Source organism: Bison bison, unplaced genomic scaffold (genome assembly GCF_000754665.1).
Source record: "Bison bison bison isolate TAMUID 2011002044 unplaced genomic scaffold, Bison_UMD1.0 scf7180017864254, whole genome shotgun sequence".
Lineage (NCBI taxonomy): Eukaryota > Metazoa > Chordata > Mammalia > Artiodactyla > Bovidae > Bison > Bison bison.
This window is the reverse complement of record NW_011494826.1, coordinates 8,165,442-8,185,699: the sequence shown is the minus strand read 5'-3', so window position 1 is coordinate 8,185,699 and position 20,258 is coordinate 8,165,442. Positions and strand designations below refer to the sequence as shown.

The window sequence follows — 20,258 nt, the reverse complement described above, 5'->3', positions numbered from 1 at the left end:
GGCACCCTACTCCAGCACTCTTGCCTGGAAAATCCCATGGATGGAGGAGCCTGGTGGGCCACAGTCCATGGGATCGCTAAGAGTCAGACAAGACTCAGCGACTTCACTTTCACTTTACACTTTCATGCATTGGAGAAGGAAATGGCAACCCACTCCAGTGTTCTTGCCTGGAGAATCCCAGGGACGGGGGAGCCTCGTGGGCTGCCGTCTATGGGGTCACAAAGAGTTGGACACGACTGAGGCAACTTAGCAGCAGCAGCAGCAACAACATATTCCCACCTCCTTTGGACCCTCCAAAGGAGGGCCTTTGCACCTCCTCCTCTTCAGACAGACTGAAAACTCTCCCTCTAAATATTCATATGGTTCACTCTCTCTCTTCATTTGGGTTTCTCAAGTAACATCTCAAAAATGCCTTCCCTGACTTTTCCATCTAGCATCCTCATCAGACTCCACTTGTTTTAATTTTTCTTCATAGCACATATCACAACCTGACATCTCCCCCAATAGCAGGTGAGCCCCCATAACATCAAGGACTTTGTTTAGTTCACTCAAGTATTCTTTGTACCTTGAATAGGACCTGGGTGCCCAATAAATATTTACTGAATAAATGAACGAATCAAGTCCAACCTATCTGTGATGGCTAATTTTATGTGTCACTTGGATAGGTTATTGTGCCTAAATAGCTGCTCAAAATGTATTCAAGATGTTTCTGTGAGGGTGTTTTTGGATGAGGTTAACATTTCAATTGGTGGCCTTTGAGGAAAACAGATTCTGCTCTATAGTGTGGACGGTCCTCATCCAATCAACTGAAAGCCTGAACAAGAAGGTAAGTAAACATTTTGCAGCAAATGGGCTTTGGCCTTCATCTGCAGCATCAGCTAGTCCTGGTTCTACAGCAGACTGCCTCTGAACTACAACCATAAGGTTTTCCTGAGTCTCCATTCCCCCTAGCATCTCCCATCAGCTTTTGACTTGCCAAGCCTCCACAGTTGTGAGAGCCAATTCTTTAATATAAATCTCTTTACGTACATATCCTATCCCCCCTCCCCGGAGAACCCTAATACAGTCTCTAAGTCAAACTGTGCTACCTTCTTTACTAAAGAATTCTTCTCAATAGCTCTCCTCCCACTGGTTTCCATAACATGAGTCAGGCCTCTGAAAGTTCTGCATATTTTTGTCAGATCTGCCGGTAATACTGCTCCAGGTGACCTTCTTCCCCACAACAAACTAAATGGGGACTGGAGAATGTAAGAGAGAATAATTGAACACGTTTTTTAAAGATTAGAGCCAATTATTTAGAAAAATTGACAAACCATCTGGAGACTTTTAATCTCCCCTTCATAACATACTATTTCATTCATATTTCATGAACAGGAAGGTTGATCTACATCTTAACCTGTCTATATCCTGGAATGCTAAGGAACATAAAATATCAAACATACAAAGTATATTTATATTATGGGTTTGGGCAATTTCCACAGTATTTGTAGGACTGCTGCTGCTGCTAAGTCGCTTCAGTCGTGTCCGACCTTGTGCGACCCCATAGACGAGACATACCATAATTATAAAGTCTGTAGGATGTGGTGTGTTTTCACAAGATGCCTCAGGCCAATGCTCCCCACCATGTCCTTAAAAAATAAGTTTTAAAAAAATTAAGAAAACAAACAAAATTCCGTACTCGGTACCACCTTAGAACTCTGCCAAGAGGAAGCCCCACTTTCCAACATCCCCACTCCACCCTGGGCTGCCTTTAAACGATATCGCTCCGCCCCTTTCCCAGCCCCCTCTACGCTTCCAACCGGCGGGAGGAGAGAGCCCTCCCAGCCAATCAACGTTCAGCACGGCTCTCCTCCCGCGCGTCTTTCAAAGGTCTCCTACGAACCAATGAGCGGTTAGAGGCCGAGCCAGGGCGCCCGGGGGCGGAGTAAGAAACAGGAAGTGGGGGTCCGATTGGTTTTAAGAAGACGCTTCGCCCCACCTCACAGAAGGATGTACCAATGAGCTGAGTAGAGGGGCTGGCTCGGCTCGGGGCGGAGGCTGAGATACCGGTGCTGCCTAAGGGAGGTGGTGGCCGATCTGGACGTGGGGTGGCCCGCAATGAAGCCGGTGAGTGGGGCCGGGGATTGGAGGAACGGAGCCGCAGGAATGGGAGCGGTCCTGAGGCCAGTTCTTGAGCCCGGGGACAGCCCGGGCCTGGCCGCCGCACAACTCTCGCAGTAACTGTCCAGGCTAGGGGAGGCGGTGCTATCCCCGGACCTTCGAGTCTGGCAGAAAGGAACAGGGTAGGTGGCTGGCCAGGGGAAGATGGACATTCGCTACGCGCCTGTTGAGGGCTGTGAGCTGTCGCATACAGGATCTCCTAAGCCTCGCGACAGCCCTGCCAGAAAGGGCTGAGTCCCATTTTAAGAAGGAAACTGAGGCGTAGAGAGCTTGTGTCTCCGTGCATCATTCAGCCTGATACCCCAGTTCCAAAGCATATCCCGGGCCCCTGAGAACAGTCCTCACCGCTGACGGGGAAAACTTTATGAAAGATGATTAACAAACCCCGCTTGTGGGTGTGTCACGACTGTCACCATGCCACTGGGCCACCAGGCACTGCTTCCCTTTCCCTGGCGTTCAGAATCTCTGGGCCCAAGGAAGCAGAAACGTCCAGCTCTGTTAGGATTTGTAAACCTGGGTGGGAAAGCCTGAGTGAAGGGGTCACACAAATTGAAACTCAAATCACCAAAACTGCCTTAAAGAGAAAGAAAGAAAAAGCAGGCTTAAGGACCAGAAACCCCACCTGACTCACATCACCTACCACAGGGTTGACAACCCCCTGAAGGGTCTCCCTTTGCGTTGACTTGACAATAACAATACAGATAGATCCAGAGCAACTCAAATCCACAGCCTAAATTGACTCTGTAATGTGATCTTGTAGTAACAAACAAGACCATTCTAGAATATAGCTTCAGAGCTAGAAAAGACATTAAGCGGTTATACTTGCTAATCCCTGGGTTTCCACGTGGAGGGACATCAGCTGTCACTTGTCCCCAGAAGGGAGAGAGTGAATGATCTGATTCCTGTTTGGGAGGAGCTGAACTCAAGGAACTCATTCTTTCCTTCCCTTCTCTTCGCAGAGAGTACTTTATAGGGTGCTGTCTGCCACAGGGTGGGGGAGGGGAGCTGAATTGTCCATCACTGCCAGTGCCTGAGTGGATAAGTCCAATTCTGAAGTGAAGAATTGACAAGCCCACTTGACCTCAATGGGCTTAAAGCCCATCCTCCATCTCACCCTCTGTAATAAAACTGACATATTGATCTCCATGCCTCTCCAGTGTCTCATCCCTCAGTTGGCTCCAACTAGGAAGTAGAAGAAAGGTGTGTTTTTTATTGGTCTTATAACATATCTTCCATGTAGAAATTCTTCTCACACAATTGAGTTTTGACTTCTTAGATTAGCACACAAAGTCTATCTCAATCTCTCTAGTTCAGTCATTCACGAAGTTAGGGGCAGGCTATTGCATCTATACTTCCCACCCTGCTCCCCAGTCAAACTACTAGGCTGTATGGGGGTTATCTTTAGAGAAATGAGAAAGCTGCTTCTTTAGCTTCCTCTCCTCTGCTCTGATGTCACAATTCCTGAATACAGCTAGCCCTCAGTATCCACAGATGCAGAGGACCAACTGTACCATTTTGTTTTTTTGTAAGGGACTTGACCATCAAGGAGAGTTATGACCAACCTAGATAGTATGTTAAAAAGCAGAGACATTACTTTGCCAACAAAGGTCCATCTAGTCAAGGCTATGGTTTTTCCAGTGGTCATGTGTGGATGTGAGAGCTGGACTGTGAAGAAAGCTGAGTACCCAAGAATTGATGCTTTTGAACTGTGGTGTTTGAGAAGACTCTTGAGAGTCCCTTGGACTGCAAGGAGATCCAACCAGTCCATTCTGAAGGAGATCAGCCCTGGGTGTTCATTGAAAGGAATGATGCTAAAGCTGAAACTCCAATACTTTGGCCACCTCATGCGAAGAGTTGACACATTGGAAAAGACTGATGCTGGGAGGGATTGGGGGCAACAGAGGATGAGATGGCTGGATGGCATCACCGACTCGATGGACATGAGTTTGAGTAGACTCTGGGAGTTGGTAATGGACAGGAAGGCCTGGCATGCTGTGATTCATAGGGTTGCAAAGAGTCAGACACAACTGAGCGACTGAACTGAACTGACCATCAGGGGATTTTGGAACCCATGATGTGTGTATGGGTGGGGCGGTGGGGGGGTGGGGTTGCTCCTGGAACCAACCAGTCCCCACTCGGATGCTGAGAGACTATACTGTACACAAGCACATGTGGTTTTAGTTTTTTGTCTTAATTGCCTTAACTTCTCTGCCTGAAAACCTGCTCTTCCATCAAAATCCAACTAATGGATCTCTCTTATGTGAAGCTTTCTCCAGCTCCCTAAGCAGTCACTACCTTCTCTGCTCTGAAGGTCATAGTTTATGCTTCCATTTTAGCACTTCTAACTTTCTTGAATCTATGTACACATTGTCTCTCCAACTATACTGAAGGCAGGCTATTTAGTTTATGGATCTTTGCATCTCCAGAGCTTGGCAAATCAAAGTGTCCAAGAAGTGTTTGTGAGTGAATGAATAAATATCCTCACTTTATAGTTTTGGAAAACTGAGATCCAGTAGAAACTGACATCACTTGTCTGAGCTTATGCAGTAAGTGGCAGAGTCAAGACCAGACAACAGGCTTCTTGGTTCCCACTGCAACACTCTTTCCACTGCGTAATCCTGTAATTATTAATAGGATGGTAAACAGCAATAGTTTATTATTGATATTACTGATCTCTGATATTCCAGGTTGAATAAATTACAAATATGCCTCAGTGTGTGTTTAAGCAAGGCTGTTTTGCTAAAACTATATGCAAATATTCTTTACAGTTATTTAAAATAATTGATTTCTTTTGAAGCCTAGTTCAATGCAAACAAGTGAGTTTGACTCATCAGATGAAGAGCCTGTTGAAGATGAACAGACTCCAATTCAGATATCATGGTATGTTAACATTTCTGAGAGTTAATGAGCTAAAATATTTGATGTATACAACATAATCTTTGTATAATTTAGTCTATATATTGTAAATGATTTTCTTCTGATGATTATACAATTTTTTTTATATCTATGACAGAATAAGATTTTTTGGAAGGGGGGAGGTGGGAGTGGTGGGAGTTCCTTCCTTATTCATTGAGAAAACCATAATAGAAATGAGTTAAGATTGCAATGACCTCCCATTTAGTACCAAAACCTTCTTATTCTTTCATGACAAAGGAATAGTGTGTGAAATATAGAATGAGATATTCTATGTTATCCTTTATTCAAATCCTAGAACTACTTGCCACAGTAGTGCATCTACCAGCAGACCCTGTTTAAGATAAAAGCCATATTACCATAGATACAATAACAAGCAAATGTTTTTATAGAAAATCAGCTTCTAAATCTTAGCAGTGACTTACATCAGATTCTCTACAACCAGCAATCAAATGTTTCCTCTTATCCTTGTAAATGTAATAATCTATCAAGAGGGAAAAAGTGTTGGCCCTATAGTTATTTTATTCTGCCATCAAAAGCAATTATTTTTCATTTCCCTTTCTAAACCCCCTTCAGACTCAAAAATTTATCTAATTTTCAAAGTCAGTTAGTATTTATATGATGCCCCCTCTTTTCCTCTAAACTCATCTCTTTTGCAGACAAGGTAAGCCTCTGCCTCCTTTGTCCCTGAGGACTGCAAACTGGGAATAGGATTTCTTGGAATTATTTCATTTTAACCAAAATCCATTACGACAAAGAATAGGTGGCCTGTGGTTTTCATTCTATGAAATTGTATCTATTTAAGGAAGTCCTGTACAGAAATCTGGAGATGATATTGTCAAAATGCTCATTTTCAGCTTATTACCTAAGATTAACTAATACAAAATATCTCAGTAACACACTGCAGGGTAACTTAAGTACAGTTTATACTAGCTGTAGGTAATCTTGGCATTACTATCTTTAAGTTAGTTTAAATAAGTTTGCCACTTTTAAGACTTAAATTCAACAAAGCAAATGATAAATCCCTATTTTAAAACTCCTAGTCTTTCCAAGCCTTTTTATGGTGAACACATTGATACTTAACTGTGAATTTTTGTTTTGTGACTGCTAAAAAACTTTAAAACACCTCTGTTCAGGGCCCAGCACACATGTTTATGTAAATGTCCATCTATGACTTTAAATTGAACTTGATAAAGTTTTCTTCCTTTCAGGCTACCCCTGTCACGAGTGAATTGTTCTCAGTTTCTTGGTTTATGTGCTCTTCCAGGTAGGTGACACTACTCATCTATTAGAAATAATTTTTGTGTCAACTAACACATCATTCTCGGTACTGAGGAATAAGAGAATTTCACAGACTATCAGCATAGGAACTCAGTTCTGGAAACCCTGTTGGTGGGCTGCTGATAAAGGAACATACGTCTATTCTTCAGCCCTCCAACTCCACATTCACAGGTCTACATTTCTGATTTACCTATCTTAAATGTAACATGGGAGTACAACGTGAGGCTAAAGACTATAGCCAGGTTCTTGTTACAGAAATCTGAATCCCTGGAATTATATTCCTAAGAAGATAAGAAATTGAAATTCACATTCAAAATGGAGTTGGTGCATATAAATGATCATGTGTAATGATTTTCTACAGTAGCTATATATGTGTTTAAATATACTTGTTATTTATGACCAAAAACTGACTCTTTGACTTGCCTTGTCATTACTTACAGGTTGCAAATTTAAAGATGTTAGAAGAAATATCCAAAAAGATACAGGTAGGTGTAATATGAGAAAACCATCTTAACAGGTTTTTAAAAAATAATACTGAAAATCTCTTTGTCATAAAGAACAAACTGTAGTCTCTTCTGAATTTTCACAAAAATGTTCAGTATTTCATTAAGTTTCAAACTATAGACTTATTCTAATATATGAAGATGTATTTGTGAAGAGCAAAGAGAACTATCATGTACTGAACATAGTGCTGTTTTTCACTAATTGTTGTCATTTGGTACACATAAACTGTTTTTGAGGTTAGAATGTATAAGTTGGAGGGAGAAAAGTAATGTAATAGAAAACTGGAATTGCAATGCCTAGAACTTTAACATACTGTTCTTTGCAGACTTGACTGTATTGGAAATTAAGCCTGAGTTGGGAACCCAGAGGTAGTATTGAAATTGTCTATCCCAGACAGAAAATTTATAGAACCAGGGTATAGGTAGGAAAGATGGAATCGGATCTGATCTCCACATGCCCAAAGATATTCATAGCCTGAAGTTTAATAATCCTACAAATACACAGATAATCTACCCTGATTCGGCATTTATAAATTGCATGATACTAAAAATTTAGATTTTCAAAATTTTTTTTTCTGGTTGACCTGGAATATCTCAAGCTTACTTGTCCTACCAATGTCCTTATAATAAACCAAAGCAAAAATGTATATATTGTTTGATTCTGATTACTATAGATTTTATAAATCTCAAAGTTCTTTCCTTGTTATCCTAGAATATCAATTTGCTAATATACTTTCTTTAATTTACCTCCCAAAAAAGACTTAAAAGACTAATAGATTAGTTGACCCTTGCAGTATTTGTAAAGATTTTCTGCTCTAGAGATATCCACCGTGGTAGGCAATTTCCATTTGCAGAACAATCATTTATGTCATGAGCAAAATAACATTTAAATCATTGGTTCAAGAAACAATCTTGAACACTTTGGAAAGCCCTATTCATTTGGAAAGGAGTTTGCAGTTTTTTACCAAAACTTTTTTTCTTCCAATGAAATCTTAAATGGAATCCAACATACAAAACAGCTAACAGTGTTTGAAGGGGGGGACCTAGACTCTCCTAGCAGCACTTCCTGTGTCCTTCCTCAGAGGCCTTTCTGGGAAAGTTGAAATCTACTCATCCAACCTAAATAATAGAAATTATTCAATGTGTACAAGAGGCAAATAGGAAATTACCTACTCTCCTAAAAATGGTTAAGTATGTCAACTACATGTTAAACCCTTTTACAAGTACAAAAGCATAATAGTATTATCTAGAACAGCTGTCCTTAGAAACATCCTGGGAGCCACAAATAGAAGCCGTATATGTACTTTGACATTTTCTAGGGGCCATGTTAAAAAAGTAAAAACAGGTAAAGTTAACTCATTTCAGTGGGTTTTAAGTATAAAACAAATTATTAATGACATAGGGGGTTTTTTGTACTGTACTTGGTCTTTGAAATCATATATGTATTTTACATTTACAATACATCTCAAATGGACTAGCCATAATTCAAGTACAGCTTTAGCATTTCATGATAAAAGTACTTTGTACTTAAATAGCTAAATGTCTTTGGATTTTGTCAGCAGGGAGAGAAAAAGAGGAATCAGATGAGCCAGAATTATTCATTATGAACCAAACGCTCTGTAGTGAACATTGCCATGAGGAAGCTCCAGTAAATAGAATGACGTGTAGTACTGCTGCTTGGTTCATATCATTACCCTGAAATTCACTAGGTCATATAATTTTCATACAGCTAATGCTTTTATTTCCTTGAAACCCTAGTTCATAAAATTAAATGCATAATTGTGTGGTACAGTGCAAACATAAGAGAGAATACAAGAGCTCAGGCACCATGGCTATGCTGGAGATTTTATATACAATGCTTAGGGTGAAACAAAATAGTTTTAAACACAGCAAACAAGGTTGATTTGGTGAGAAGAAAACAGGGAAAATGTGCTATCATTCCTTCTTATTTTGAAATATTAGACGTTTTAAAATTTAGAGCAGAATTTATTATAAAAATTATTTTTCAAAGCAGCAACATAATTGACATTTCAAAATCCAATAAAAGGTATTTTGACTTATAAAGTCAGATCTCACTTTAATCATGTTTTGGTTCAGATGTTTCTAATTCCTATTTGCACGTAGTTACTTTTTACCCTAGTTTGAAGACAGATCAGCATTGTTTTAGGTTATCAATAAGGACTTCAAAGTTAACAGGTCATCATTTGTTATTTACTTAATTTGTTCAGCTTAAGGGACTTAACTCCATATTTTCCCTCCTGACTTGACTGTATTTAAATGTGTAATGTTTTGTCCATGTGTGTCCTTGTGTATCTCGGTCTATCGGCAGAAGAACTAAAGAGCTATGGTATACAAGACATATTTGTTTTCTGCACCAGAGGGGAACTATCAAAATATAGAGTTCCAAACCTTTTGGATCTCTACCATCAGTATGGAATTATCACTCATCACCATCCAATTCCAGATGGAGGGACTCCTGACATCACCAGCTGCTGTGAAATTATGGAGGAGCTTGAAATTTGCCTTAAAAATAACCGGAAAACCTTAATACAGTATGTTCTCCTTTTCTCCATATAATACGTGAGAAATGTCCCAGTCAAAAATGATTTCTCAAATTACTGCATCCGTATGCACTTATTACCTACCTTATATTTCCTTGCAAAGATTTAAAGGAGGTAACACATGAAAAGTCCTGCACAATGCCTGGCACAGAGCAAGCACTCAGATATTTGCCATGATGATTTTTGAAGAGTAAGGACAATGAATGAGTAGATTGGGAAATTTTTAGACTAGGGTAACAGGCTTTTTTTTTTTCTTTTTCCTTTTGCCTTAGACCTTTACTCATAATTTGGGGACACTATCCTTTCCAAAAAGGTCAGGGTGTCATTCTTGTTACATACCACCACCTTAACTATCAGTCGACCTTTCAGTTACTTTCTTCCAACAGCAAGAAAGTCAATTTTTAAAAACATTAGCAGCAAAGGAATCATCCCTAACCCATGAGCAATCCTAAAAACAGGACTTGAAAATTTTATTTGATGATATGAATTTGCTACCTGAAAGAAAGAGAAAAGAGACTCGCAATTTTTGTCAGTGGTTGTACATAAGCTACTGGTATCAAAGTTTAAAACAAAATGAATTAAGGGAGAAAAAAGGGAGAGAAGAAAAAAGCTTGGAGAAAGGAAGAGAGTGACGATCAGCAGTAGACAGTAGCACTGCAAAGACTCGAAGTGGTGTCGTGGAAAGTAACGTAGTTACGCCAGAGGTGAGCCCCACAAAGCAGAGGGGAACCAGCTACAGAGAGAAAACCAGTCCTTCTTTGTGATTGCATTTTTTTTTTTCTTTTTTGATATCTTAGTCTGTGTAATCCTTTCTGGAGCAACATAGAACATTAAGTAGTGAGATACCTCAAAAGCTCTAAGGTCACTGCTGTGGGCTAGAAAGTATACAAACTACACCAAATAACACAGTCTCAGGGTACCTACTGAAAGAGCAAGCCCAGCCAGCTTCTCTTGCCTTAGATCAAGAGTTCTGGGGCTTCACACCAATAGTTTATGTTTTTAAAAACAAGCCAACCTAGTACAGAGGTCTTTGGGAACACACATCTGTCTATCACCAAACTAAACCCTGATGTAGAGAACTGTAAAGCAGGGGAGAAAGAACTAGAAGTCATTTTATATACTACAGTTTCCAAACTTACTCTATAGAAAAGCATCACCTCTCATCTAGTACTAACTGTAGAAACAAAATTTTAGAATAAATACAGTTATCTATGATAAATTTGCTGATAAGTCTAAGTAAAATAGCATTAGATACATGGAGCTGGTGAAAAAACAATTTACAATTTTGGGACCCATTTTTCAAACAAATTCTGTAATTTTTTTTTTTTCCAAATCTTTGAAAGCTTCTGCCGAAAGATTACTAGAAATCAAACTAGCTCAGTTTAGAGAAGCTTAAAAAAATTCTACTCTAGCAGGTTCCAGCAAACCAAATGCTCTGATGTTTGAACACAAACAAGATGGAAAGGTGAATGGGCAGTCTTGCTTATGTCGAATGCTTCAGGCTCCCATAAAATAAAGCATCTGATGACTAGAAATTTTCATTATCCTAGACTTTTCAAAAGTGTCCCTACAGTGACTAATGTTTGTTCAGACAAAGAAGATTTTCTATTCATTCTCCCATCCTTGAGTGCCGACATTGCTAGACAGCTCTAGAGTTTATTCCTCAGAAACAGCATCTGGTAAAATTTTTTTCCTGTTCTGTTTTCTATCTGTGCTGCCTGACTGCTTTCCTGGGACTTTTTTGCTCCTTTATAAATTCAGTGCCTATTGTATTATACCATTTCCTAGGGCTGTTATAACAGAGCACCACACATTGGGTAGCTTAAAAAACAGAAATTTATTCCCACCCAGGTCTAAAGGCTTGAAGTCCAAAATCAAGGTGCCAGCAGAACGATGCTCCCTCTGAGACCCTGGGTAGATTCCTTCCTGTCTTGTTCCTATCTTCTGGTAGTGGCTGGCAATCCTTGGCATACTCTGGCTTGTAATTGCATCACTCCACTCCCTGCCTCTCTCATCACATGACAGAGTGTCTGTGTTTTCATATGGAGTTTCCTCTTAGAAGGATGCCACTCATAGTGGATTGGGGTTCCTTGGTGACTCAGACAGTAAAGAATCCACCTGCAATACAGGACACCCAGGTTCAATCGTTGGGTCAGGAAGATCCCCTGGAGAAGGGAACGGCAACCCACTCCAGTATTCTTGCCTGGAGAATTCCAAAGACAGAAAAGCCTGCCAGGCTACAGACCATGGGGTTGCAAAAAGTCAGACACGACTGAGCAACTAACCAAATTTACAAATAAGGTCACATTCATTGTACCAGAGATTAGGTACATATCTTTTCAGGGACACACTTCAACCCAGTGTATGAAGCATTGTATATGAAATATTATGAATACAAAGCATACACTCTGAGATGCAGTTTCACCCTCAAAGAAACCACAGCTGACGCTATCACACAAGTGTAGTAACACTCAAACAGATGTATGCGCAGCAGTACACAAAATGGCAGCGCTTTCTGTGGGGGGACAGAGGCACTTCAGAAGTTGAAATTTGAGCTAGATTTTGAAGGATAAGTAGGAAGCAACCAAACAGAGGAGGAAAGATAAAGGCAGCAAGAGTTATAAGTGGTACCTTTTAATCCTACAGAAAGCCACTGAAATAGTCTCTTTCTGTCTTTATACAGTAGAGCCTCATCTCTGAAACAGGCCTATAGCCAGGACACTGTAGAAAGCAAGTTCATCAGCTACCCAGGGGTCAGTACCTGTTTGATCCCGTCTCCTCCTGTCACAGGACACACATCCACAGTTCTGTCTATGTATACACCACTGTGACTGATGGACTTGATGAGTTGTCAGCACCTAAATGGAATCAGTACACTCTCTTAGAAAAGTCAGGAAGTCTAATACACTTTTTTAGGATCTTTGAAACTGATTAAAGTGAATGTTTTCACTGCTTTAAGAATTGATCCTCATTTTCCTAGAAAATCCAGTTACATAGAAATGCTCATTTCTTCACAATGCTACATAACAGCAGCTAATGTTCATTTCTTTCTTACTCTGTGCCAAGCTCTGTTGTAAGCTTTACAAATGTTACCCATTCAATCCTCACTATGACATAGATACTGTTGCTGTCCCCATCTTATAGGTGAAAAGCCTGAGGCCAGAGAGGTTAAATAACTGAGGCTGACACATCTAATAAGTGAGAGTCATGATTCTCAGCCCCAGGCCATGGGGCTCCGGAGCCCAAGCTCTAAACCTACAGGATGCACAACCTCTGTACTCTTATTACATGACTGAAGAGTTATTTATATGGATTTGTCTCCATATAAACAAAACTACTAAGGTTTTGTTTAGAGAAAAATAGAGGCAGGTGGTAAAACTACTCTGATTTCTATCAATTTAGTAACATGTTACACTCCTCAGATGTTGAAAGTGAAGGTGGCTCACGACTCTGTGACCCCATGGAATTATCTAGGCCAGAATACTGGAGTGGATAGCTGTTCCCTTCTCCAGGTGATCTTCTCAACCCAGGGATCGAACCCAGGTCTTCCACATTGCAGGCAGATTCTTTACCAGCTGAACTACCAGATGTTGCAAGAGGTCAATAAAAAGGTTTTGCTTTCCTTGGCCCTTTGAGGTATACAGAATACCTCCCAGCAAATAAATAAGCATACTTTGCTCTTGACTGATTCATTCAAAGATACTTATTAATCTCCATGGGTACAAGGCACTGTGCTAGGCATTAGACTAGAAATAGAAGGCAGAAAGAGCAAGTCTCTGGTTATGATTGTTGGGATGGAATAAAAATGTACAAACTTCAAAACTGTATTTCCCTTTCAGCTGTTATGGAGGACTTGGGAGATCTTGTCTTGGTAAGAAATATATTTCCATTATTCAGTTTTTGTTTTTTACCTCAAAGTAGGAAAACTCATTTTTCTGGGCCATATGCTCACTTTGTATGAAAATCAGACAAAACATAATATATGTCTACTAAGACCCAAAGGACTATTTAAGGCCCTACATTTAGTGTTCCTTAGAAATCTTGGGTGAGAGTGGAGTGGGAGGTGTTTTCAGCATTGTTTTAGAGGATTCTGGAAAACAATTTTTGTGTCTTAGCACCTGCCTTCTTGTGTTTTACTTTCTAATATCTTCCCTATGCAGGTATTATGATACAGTAACTTCTAAATATCCATGGGTAACATAAGCATAGAAACCTTAGTTACATGGTAACTTTAAACTTTTCAAAAGTATGTTGGAAAAATAGCTAATGAAGTAACACAGTGGGAGTAACAATTATTCCTTTTAGTGTTGGACAGTATCAAAATTACAAACTTTTGTGAAAGATACTATCAGGATGAAAAGACAACCCACAGAATGGGAGAAAACATTTGCAAACCATGTATCTGATAAGGGACTTACCTAGAGTACATAAAGAACTCTTACAACTCAATAAAAAGACAGACAACCCAGTTAAAAACTGGGCAAAGGATATGAGCAGACATTTCTCCAAACAAAATACACAAATCACTAATTAGCACACAGAAAAATGCTCAACATCTTAGTTATCGGAGAAATGCAAATCAAAACCACAATGAGATACCACCTAACACCCATTAGAATGGCTATTATCCAAAAAAATGGAAAGCAAGAGTTGGCAAGGGTGTAGAACAACTGGAAACTTACTACTCTGCTGCTTGGAATGAAAAATGGTGCAGCTGCTTTGGAAAATAGCCAGGCAGTCCCTTCTCCTCCTTACCCATCGAGTTACTGTCCAACCCAGCAATTTCACTCCTAGGTATATATCCAAAAGAAATGAAAACATGTTCATACAAAACTTATGAACATTTATAGCCATATTATTTATGACAGCCAAAAAATGGAAAAGCTTAAATGTCCACATCAACTGACAAATGGATAAACAAAATGTATAGCCATACAGTGGAATATTATTCAGCTATAAAAAAGGAATGAAGTACATGCCACCAAATGTAAATATCTTGAACACATAATGCTAAGTGAAAGAAGTCAGTCACTAAAGACAACATATGATTCCCTTTATTTGAAATGTCTAGAATAGGCAAATCCATAAAGACAGAAAGTAGATTAAATGTTGCTTAGGGGAGGGGTGACAGGATGATGAGTGATAGGGGGATGATAACAAAAGGGTACAGGGTTTCTTCCTGAGGTAATGAAAATATTCTGAAACTGTGGCAATGGCTGCACTAAAATCCACTAAATTATACACTTTCGATGAATGAATTGTGAGATATGAATTTTAATCACTCAAAGTTTTAATAAAAAAGAATGAAGCCAGTGTTAAATTTTAATTCAACTGCAGTCATTTAAAATCATAATTTAACTATCAAAAACACACACTAAAAAGTCTTAGTCTTAGTTCATTTCAAACAATTACAGCAAACTCAGTCTTCTGCACAACAGAAGTCTAAACTAAATATGAACTGTTGCACCCCATAGTCAGTTTATAATATATGTAATATACGCTTTTTCTCTCATGTTCTGTTAGTAGCTGCTTGTCTCCTCCTATACCTGTCTGACACAGTATCACCGCAGCAAGCCATCGACAGCCTGAGGGACCTGAGAGGATCTGGAGCGATACAGACCATAAAAGTAAGAAGGGTGACTGTTCTCACGAGGCTGCGGTTAGCGATGAACTGTCACAGTGCAACACATCCTCAAAGGGGCCATGAAAATCCAAAGCATCCTGTTATCCATGTATCACCTGTTTATATTTTGACTTTTTAAATTTACATTTAAATAAGTTCAGCTTTTCCAAACAAAATAATGAAAAATTGTGAACTTTCCAGTTTATTCTTCCAGGATCCATTCCTTTTCAGTTTTTGCCCATTCAGTTCTGGGAATGAATTCTGTCACCTGGAAAAATGAGGCAATTTTTACTATAAAATTGGTAGTTTCCTGGGTAGACTTTTGACCTAAAAGTAGCTCATGAAGATCCTCTTATGGTATCATTAAACATTTAACAAACACAGATGAATGACTAATAGAAAAAAAAAAAATGTAAGGTCATTCTAGTTATCCTTTGCTGTGACTAACCAAAGTGACATCTTTCCATTTACTTTCTCTTTAAAACCAAAAACACTGAGTAGTAGTGCCCCAAGGATATTACTGATTTGTAGATCTGTCATGCCAACAGAAAAATACACCCAACTGAATGCAGAGTTCCAGAAAATAGCAAGGAGAGATAAGAAAGCCTTCTTAAGTAACCATGAAAAGAAACAGCGGAAAACAATAGAATGGGAAGACTAGAGATCTCTTTTAAGAAAAATTGGAGTTACCAAGGGAACATTTCATTCAAAGATGGGCACAATAAAGGACAGAAACGGTATGGACCTAACAGAAGCAGAAGATATTAAGAAGAGGTGGCAAGAATACACAGAAGAACTATACAAAAAAGATATTAATGACCCAGATAACCACAATGGTGTGCTCACCTAGAGCCAGACATCCTGGAGCGTGAAGTCAAGTGGATCTTAGGAAGCATTACTACAAACAAAACTAGTGGAGGTAATGGAATCCCAGCTGAGCTTTAAAAGGTGATGCTGTTAAACTGCTATACTCATTATGCCAGCAAATTTGGAAAACTCAGCAGTGGCCACAGGACTGGAAAAGGTCAGTTTTCATTTCAGTCCCAAAGAAAAGCAACGCCAAAGAATGTTCAAATTACCATACAATTGCACTCATCTCACATGCCAGCAAGATTTTGCTCAAAACCCTTCAAGCTAGGCTTCAGCAGTATGTGAACCCAGAACCTCCAGATGTACAAGCTGGATTAGGAAAGGCAGAGGAACCAGAGATCAAATCTCCAACATACACTGCATCATAGAAAAAGCAAGAGAGTTCCAGAAAAACATCTATTTCTGCTTTATTGATAATGCCAAAGCCTTTGACTGTGTGGATCACAATAAACTGTGGAAAATTCTTAGAGATGGGAATACCAGGCCACCTTACCTTCCTCCCGAGAAACCTGTATGCTGAAAAGAAGCAAGTTAGAACTGGACATGGAACAACAGACTGGTTCCAAATTGGGAAAGGAGTACATCAAGGCTGTATATTGTCACCCTGCTTATTTATGTCATGCAAAATGCTGGTGAATAACAAACTGAATCAAGATTGCCAGGAGAAATATTAGCAACTTCAGATACGCAGGTTATACCACTTTAATGGCAGAAAGTGAAGAGAAACTATAAAGAGTCTCTTGATGAAGGTGTAAGAGAGCCTATCACTTCTTGGCAAATAGATGGGGGAAATGTGGAAACAGTGTCAGATTTCATTTTCTTGGGCTCCAAAATCAATGCAGATGGTGACTGCAGTCACGAAATTAAAAGATGCTTGCTCTTTGGAAGAATAGCTATGTCAAACCTAGACACGGCTTTTTAAAACTTTGGAAAACTCAGCAGTGACAGAGTTTTAAAAAGCAGAGACATCACTTTGCTGACAAAGGTCTGTATAGTCAAAGCGATGGTTTTTCCAATAGTCAGGAATGGATGTGAGAGTTGGACCATAAAGAAGGCCGAGTGCCAAAGAATTAACACTTTCAAACTGTGGTGCTGGAGAAGACTCTTGAGAGTCCCTTGGACCAGTCAATCCTAAAGGAAATCAACCCTGAATATTCATTGGAAGGGGTGATGCTGAAGCCGAAGCTCCAATACTTCAGCCACCTGATGAGAAGAGCTGGCTCACTGGAAAAGACTAATGCTGGGAAAAATTGAGGGCAAGAGAAAGGGGGTCACAGAGGATGAGATGGTTGGATGGCATCACTGATTCAATGGACATGAGTTTGAGGAAACTCAGGGAGATAGTTATGGACAGAGAAGCATGGCATGCAGCAGTTCATGGGGTTGCAAAGAGTTGGACACGACTTAGTGACAGAACAACAATGCTAACTTGCCTTCCTTTCCCAGTTACCTGGTCTCAGCTTTAGGACTAAGTCAGAGGAGCAGGTTCTGAAAACAGAAGCTCCCTCTTGTTACCTGTCAAAATCAAATGATACTTCAAATTTAAGATATTCCCAAGTGTCTCTTTGACAAGAACAAATTACATGGACAAACATAATGTATATGTGTGTGTATATGAGTGTTTTGCATCTTTAATCTTAACCCTACATTAATATGGGCTATTTATCACCTCAGCATTCTGGGGCAAACATGGTTTTTCCAGCTCTATGCTGATATAAGTTAAGTTAGCAGTATGCAAGCCCAACTTCTCAATAGTAATACAAAATGAGATTTGGGGCAGGGAAAGAATATCCTCTGGGCAGCTGTTAAAACTCCAAATGAATTAATTAAAGAATCTATTTTGCTTATCTGTTAAGATTAGTAATTTTCAGTATTTTCTATTATGAAAATTGTTCCAAAATGATTTTATCATCACAAAAAGCAGACAACTAAGGCTTCTGTAAACCAATAAATAGATTTTTCTTGAATGTACTGTTAATTGCTGCAGACAGTGCCCTTCCCTGTGGACTTACTCCCCAGGAGAAAATGCATTAGAAAGAGAATACCAGACCTGGTTTCCATCCCTGGGTTGGGAAGATCCCCTGAAGGGAACAGCTTCCCACTCCAGTATTCTGGCCTAAAGAATTCCACGGGGTTGCAAAGAGTCGGACACAACTGATCGACTTTCCCTTTCACTTCCTGTGTTTAATCTTGTTTGCTCCTGCCAGTAAAGGGAAAAACGATTTTACAGACGTAAAATGCTCATCTGTATTTCATGATAGCTGCTATTTTTCCGAGATTTTTAAAGCAAGTTTTTCACACTGTATATAGCTTTTGTTGTTGTTTAGTCACTAAGTCATGCCCAACTCTTTGCAACCCCATGGACTGTCACCCTCCAGGCTGCTCTGGCCATGGGATTTCCCAGGCAAGAAAACTGGAGTGGGTTGCCATGCCCTCCTCCAGGGGATCTTCCTGACCTAGAGATCGACCTCGGGTCTTCTGCATTGCAGGTGGATTCTTTACCACTGGGCCATGAAGGGAGCCCTGTACGTAGCTTCACTGGAAGATAAAACTTCCCCAAGATGTAAATACCTCCTTACCCAAAAGGATGTAGAATCATTTTTACCAAGTATTATTTTGATTCCTGATTCCAACTAGTATCATGACTACTCTGGCAATTAGCTTTCTACAATGTATTTCAGTGTATCTTTACTTTTTTCAGCAATATAATTATCTTCATGAGTTCCGGGACAAGCTAGCTGCACACCTTTCATCAAGAAATTCACTATCAAGATCTGTATCTAGATAAAAGAACTTCAAATTGCATATATATATGACCATGTCTGAAATTTGAGTTCTCTAATAGCATTTGTATTGAAACTACTAGTGTTATCAAACTGAATGTAATGAATGTAAATATACATGTGCAGATATCCCTAAAGATTTTACTGACAAATTTCATTGTGTCTCTTTCATATCTTATAGGAGATAGAAAAACTGTTAAAAAAAAAAAAAACTGTTAAAAACTTTTAAAAAATACACCAGCTGTTCTGCTGTATTTTACCTAGAGGTAATGCTGAAAAACAGCATATGGGAAAATATATTTTTATTTTTTTACCACATTCTTACCTCATATTATTACTGGTAACTGCTGGGTGGCATATGACATAGTAACACATATGAAAATTGCTACAAGCACCCAGGCTAAAATTATTTAAATAACTCTTACCTTCTATTCCTCTGAAAATTTCTCCCATTGTTTTCTCTACTTCACAGATATATAGAATTGTGAATTTGTCACCTCCCTCCCAATGCCAGATCATCCCCAACAAGTGTTTATCCAGCAGTTGCTGGAATTTTCCAAGATGAGGAATTCATTGGTTCAGACAGCTGCTATTTTTTACAGCATTGTTTTTTTAACCCTAGGAACTGCAATGGAATGAATTTAATACCTCTTTCACATTTATTTTATAAAGCACTTACCCAAAGTTTAAGTCTCCAGTTTTCTCACTCCTTCACTTCACTCTCTGTTACCTGTGTCTTTGTCTTTAAATTTCACGCTGAGCTACCGAAAGCAAGCATCTGCAGACAAGGATCATACCTTGAGTCAAGGTCACCTGTTTTAAGAGACGTCAGCAGTTTCAGTGCTGCAGAATCCCACGGCTCCCTTGGCTACTGGTAGTCAAGAAGGTGACCAACAGAGGAGGCACTTCCAGACAAGCAAAGCGTATTTCACCACATCAACCCTAATCTGTAAATAGTCGTATAATTACCAAAAGTCTTACTGTCTCTCACTCTTCTTGCCCTGATGAGCTACTAATCTCATTAAAGAATACTTTAAAACATTTACTAGCACTGTTTGGGAACTTCAGACCAGAGGCTCAGAATGTACCATAATATAAAAATCAATGTTTTAAAACTTTAGAACTTAAGGTTTTCATTCTAAGACTCTTAAGGAAGACAGGAGAATCACATATCCTTAAGGATTTCCGACCGAAGATAGTAAATGCCAAAAGTTATAAGAAGGAAGTTATTTAAGTACAGGCTGCAGTAATAGATTGAGCTTTCTCATGATTTTGTTGTTATAACCAAGTGCCATTTAAAATCACTACATTCCCAGAGGGATGGTATGGGGAGGGAGGAGGGAGGAGGGTTCAGGATGGGGAACACATGAGAAATAAAGGAATAAAAAATTTAAAAAAAAAAATTAAAAAAAAAAATAATTAAAAAAAATAAATAAAAAATAAAATCACTACATTAAGCTTTAAACAGTCACTGAAATTGACATTACCAAATCTTATTATCAGCTTTCTCCCAATATACAGGTTACTTATAAATATCTAAAAATAGCAGAAAAAAATATTAGCA

The 20,258-nt window shown here is 39.2% G+C and overlaps 1 protein-coding gene and 1 long non-coding RNA gene across 8 annotated transcripts in view; one reads left to right on the top strand and one right to left on the bottom strand.

Moving 5' to 3' along the window:
• The window catches only part of LOC104994222, a 95,166-nt gene extending 81,186 nt beyond the window's left edge, over window positions 1-13,980 (bottom strand). The window contains exon 1 of the long non-coding RNA XR_825927.1: window positions 12,180-13,980. This is a non-coding gene — a long non-coding RNA (uncharacterized LOC104994222). The remainder of the gene's footprint in view (window positions 1-12,179) is intronic.
• Window positions 1,829-19,739, top strand: CDKN3 (cyclin-dependent kinase inhibitor 3). 7 transcript variants are annotated; one of them, XM_010847733.1, is made up of 8 exons: window positions 1,829-2,106; window positions 4,958-5,040; window positions 6,285-6,340; window positions 6,795-6,839; window positions 9,322-9,409; window positions 13,258-13,289; window positions 14,942-15,045; window positions 18,613-19,739. In XM_010847733.1, exons 1-8 carry the CDS (start codon window positions 2,098-2,100, stop codon window positions 18,697-18,699), a joined length of 504 nt encoding a protein of 167 aa, XP_010846035.1. In that variant the 5' UTR covers window positions 1,829-2,097; the 3' UTR covers window positions 18,700-19,739. The 7 variants fall into 7 exon arrangements, with proteins under 7 accessions (XP_010846035.1, XP_010846030.1, XP_010846031.1 ...); XM_010847728.1 differs by having other exon boundaries at window positions 9,187-9,409; window positions 19,167-19,739; XM_010847729.1 differs by having other exon boundaries at window positions 9,187-9,409.
• The last annotated feature ends 519 nt before the right edge of the window (window positions 19,740-20,258 follow it).

What these genes read in the sequence shown, in the direction of transcription:
- CDKN3 (XM_010847727.1), top strand. An exon ending in ACTCCAATTCAGATATCATG is followed by an intron (nt 5,041 to 6,284) that starts GTATGTTAACAT and finishes TCTTCCTTTCAG; the next exon opens with GCTACCCCTGTCACGAGTGA. An exon ending in AACCGGAAAACCTTAATACA is followed by an intron (nt 9,410 to 13,257) that starts GTATGTTCTCCT and finishes TTTCCCTTTCAG; the next exon opens with CTGTTATGGAGGACTTGGGA.